General features: G+C 40.1%; 1 protein-coding gene across 1 annotated transcript; it reads left to right on the top strand.

Annotated features, from left to right (window-relative positions):
* Positions 1-442: 442 nt before the first annotated feature.
* On the top strand, positions 443-3,856 carry LOC307027907 (uncharacterized protein; the record flags this gene model as incomplete). Its single annotated transcript, XM_079662601.1, has 9 exons — positions 443-589; positions 1,640-1,826; positions 1,914-2,025; positions 2,108-2,216; positions 2,339-2,389; positions 2,493-2,543; positions 2,647-2,730; positions 3,102-3,191; positions 3,771-3,856. 7 exons carry the CDS (start codon positions 443-445, stop codon positions 2,674-2,676), a joined length of 687 nt encoding a protein of 228 aa, XP_079518727.1. The 3' UTR covers positions 2,677-2,730; positions 3,102-3,191; positions 3,771-3,856.
* Positions 3,857-4,419: the final 563 nt, after the last annotated feature.

Genomic DNA, 4,419 nt, shown 5'->3' with positions numbered 1-4,419 from the left:
GAGCGACAAGCTCCTCAACCCCACCCCCCCCCCCCCACTGTTGATAATTCTCGATCGTTGGCACGCTGATAAACATTTTTTTTATAAATGGCACTTCATATGAAAAAGGTTGCCGACCCCTGGTATAGACGGTTTGCCACTCTTCAAGAGTTCAAATGTGCAGCTATGGCCAATTTTGGGTTTTCTAGTTGTATTCCAATGAAAGAGCCAGTGGTGATAGGACTTTTTTCCGGTACAAGGAAACCTGATTCCTCTCGGACACTCCTGGAAGACTTTGTCTGTGAGCTTACAGAACTACAGGAAGGTTTTAATTATGAGGGGAAAAGGTTCACTATGAGACTTCATTCGGTCATATGTGACACACCTGCCCGTGCTTTTATTAAAAACATAAAATCCTTCAATGGCTAAGTGTAATCAGAACGGGGTATATATCAATAATCGCATGACCTTCCCCTTCCTGAATAGTGTGGATAGGACAGATGAGGCCTTCCTAAGACAGGACGATGAAGAGCACCACCTGGGTCCGCATGGCTTTGTGGGTCTAGATGTTGGACTGGTCTCCCAGTTGCCACTAGACTATATGCATCTGGTGTGCTTGGGTGTTGTCAGACGGCTCATTCATCTCTGGACCAAAGGCCCATTAACTGTGCGACTTCCCTGTAGAGATATTAATAAAATCTCAGATCATCTAGTTAACCTTAAACAATATATCCCTAGGGTATTTGCACGTAAGCCACGTCCACTCAAGGAAGTGGATAGGTGGAAGGCTACTGAATTTCGGCAATTTCTCTTGTATACTGTCCCTGTGGTGTTGCGTGACCTGTTGAATTCAGCCCTTATTCTAATTTCATGCTGTTCTCCACGGCCATTTCCATACTGGTGACTCCTTCTCTGACTGCTACACACAGCGATTTCACAAACAGCCTGCTGCATGCATTTGTCAGCCATTTTGGTGGTCTGTATGGAAAGGATCTAATTGTTTACAACATACATGGCTTAAGTCATCTAGCCAATGATGCAAAAAAGTTTGGCAGCTTAGATCAAATATCTGCATTTCCCTTTGAAAATTACCTGTGCAAAATCAAAAGCTTAGTCCGCAAACCGTCATATCCCCTTGCCCAAATTATTTGACGGCTGTCAGAGGAATGCTCTTTTGACCATGAGCGTATCCTGAAACCCCTGTTAAAAAAAAAACATTCTCGAGGTCCTGTACCTGATGGCACAAGTGTTATCAATCAATATGATGAAATACAATTAGAAAAATATACAATACACACCAAATCAAAAAACAATATTTTCATGATAAGGGGTAATGTCTGCAGCATTATGAATATCATTGAGTGCCAGGATGACATGTATGTGGCATACAAGCAATATGAGGACACTACACCGTTTTTTACATATCCTATGGATTCAACATTCCTTAATATTGTTTGTGCATCAAATCTTGGATGTGGCACTACATTTAGCAAACTTTCCAAAATTGACCAGAAATGTGTTGCTTTACCCTACAGGGACAAGCTAGTGATCATTCCCTTGTGTCACACAAAGGACTAGGGAATCAAAGATCTTTCCAAGTTTTTTTTTTTTTTAAACAATTTTGTATCAGTTTTTTTAACAAATTTCTTTTTTTGGATAGAAGTTTTGTGGAGTCGTTTTCACCAAAGAGAACACAGTGAATTTGGTGGCATCTAATTGGTACGTCGATGGCAAATGCTGGTGGCCAAATTATGCTGCTGATGACAAGATTAGCAAGGCCATCAGGCGATTCGAGGAGCCGGGCCCTGGGTGGAGGTCATACAGTGCTCGTTTGATTTTTGAAAGAGGTAAAAAATAAAAATAAAAAATTCAGATGTTCACCAGGGATGATTAAGATTTTGGGTGATAACTGTCATGTTCTTTCATCAAACTAGATGACCTCATTGAAGCCACACAAAAATTAAAGGAGTATTTGAATAATGGTGATGCTGGTCTCCAGTCTGAAGCGGAGGACCAGCCCCGAAAGCGAAAACGGAGGGAAAAAAAGTATGCACACAATAGTTACAGTTATTGGTTATAATAGAACTATTGTTTCTTGTCACTCAAATATTACATGTGTTTTGACTAGATACCCAACCTACGAATCAGACACTGACTCTCAGCCGGTGGCCCAAAAAACGAGGGGTGTTATCCGCAAAATGCGGCGACGTTACCCTTCATCCCACCACCCTGCTTCAGTGAGTCTAACTATGATGAGTCCACTATTGGTGGCACTCCAGTGTTTTTTTTAATTAGTTTTATTGCACACACACTCACGTTTCGTTTATATATGTTGATATGTTTCTATATATTCCATTAGCTGCCAATTCTCAGGACCACCAACGACCACCAGCACAACAACCCTGAATCTGTAAGTTTACCTTTCATGGCTCCTTTAATGGTGTCCGTTCATGGCTCCACACACACTCACGTTTCGTTTATATATGTTGATATGTTTCTATATGTTCCATTAGCTCCCAATTCTCAGGACCACCAACGACCACCACCACAACAACCCTGCATCTGTAAGTTTACCTTTCATGGCTCCTTTAATGGTGGCCGTTCATGGCTCCACACACACTCACGTTTCGTTTATATATTTTGATATGTTACTATATGTTCCATTAGCTGCTAATTCTCAGGACCAACACCATCTAAACGACATCAGCTGGAACACAAGGCGTCTGGGGTCTGTGGGTGAGACATTAACTGGTAAGAAGTTTCAGCCTAATGTAACAGGTTCATAAATGTATGTATAAAATATATATAAAGATGTGTGTGTGTGTGTGTGTGTGTGTGTATGCACCCACACACACACTTATATGCCAGTGTATTAGGTACATCTAGGGAAAACTAATGCAGTCTATTACAACAGTCCTGCAATAAATACCCCTTCCTGATTTTTGTTGAAAGAGTTTAAGAGAGATGGCGATTCAACTGTATGTTATTGCTGTTGATGTATTTATCTTATACACTTATATATGTTGATTACTTTGTGCTGTGCCACTGCAAGTCCAGTTCCTGCCTATTGCCAACACTGCCTCTCTTTTTCTCGTTTTCCGTTGATGTCCACCATCTATTAGGCAATGGCATTTTCACAGTTACTCCACCTGAAAGACATCCACCATTTATGAGTCCAGATTTCAGTTACCCTGAATTGTCCACACTAAATGGTGAGTTTTTAGTGCAAATACATATCCTGAAGTGTACATGGAACTATTCTAATACATAATTCTCAATTTTAGGCCCACACACTACCAAAATCAATGGATCATGAAGTATTTTGACCAGTATGCAGTTGGGAAAAAAGTATTTAATGCATAATTTTGTTTCAGTAAACATATGTCCAATGCGGTTATTCATAGGAAATTTTGACAAGACATTGGTATTTACTCAGGATTTCTTGAGTTAATACCAAAGTCTGGTCAACATTTTCTGTGAATAGCCATATTGGAAATACGATTGCTGACAAAAATGTTGATGCGTTGAATACTTATTTTCCCCACTGTATGTGCATAGGCGAAGCTATACTGTAAGAATATTTTTTTTGTTGAACCTATAAATCCTTTAATTCAATGCTAGACAAATTATGGGCGCACCCTTTGGAATACAAAAGCATATATATACTGTATATTTCTTAAACCTGTCTTATAAGTATTACAGTCTTTTAGTTTATATGTTTGTGTTGCCAATTTATTTTCTTATTTATTTATAATCTGCTAATCACTATTGATTTGCCTTTTGCCAAATAGCCAGCGACGGTCGGGACCAAGGAGGCAGGGGTCATTTCACACAATTAATGGGGCCCACAACACCCAGAAATGAGCATGTCTTCAGGCCCACATTTAGGGTTGGGGGTGATAGTGGCCCGATTCCCTGCACAGGTAAGACAAATCGTGATAGTATTGTATCTTGAGTTACTCTGCGAATCCAACCCACACACATTTCCCCTATACTAGTATATTTTTGAATGGTTAGGCTAAGTTTTTAATTTAGGAGTGATATCAAAATTCTATTAACTGACTAAGCATTATATGGTCTTGCCCTATCAAATATGGATCAGGCCTGCATGCCCCAACCTACGAGATGCCCGAAGAGTTCCAATTCCCCCTCGACAGCGATGGGGAATTAATGATGCTCCAAAACAAAGATTGCTTCTTTAGCACCGACACATATAACTGAGTGGTGTACATTTTATGTCTCAGCTTCTCTCTCCTTTATTCCTTTTTAATCTCATCCACCATTGTTTTATCTGTAGGAGGTGGTATTCAATTAATAATGCAATACGCTGTGTAATGTTTTGCCTTCTGGCCTTTCTAGCTCAACACTAAAGCATTGTATGAGTGTTCTTATCTTTATTCATGTGTCTTGCCACCTATCTGACCCTCCCACTGAGCCCCC

This window comes from Notothenia rossii (genome assembly GCF_949606895.1).
Source record: "Notothenia rossii genome assembly, chromosome: 2".
NCBI lineage: Eukaryota > Metazoa > Chordata > Actinopteri > Perciformes > Nototheniidae > Notothenia > Notothenia rossii.
Note: the sequence above shows the minus strand (reverse complement) of the source record. Positions and strands in the feature narration are given on the sequence as shown.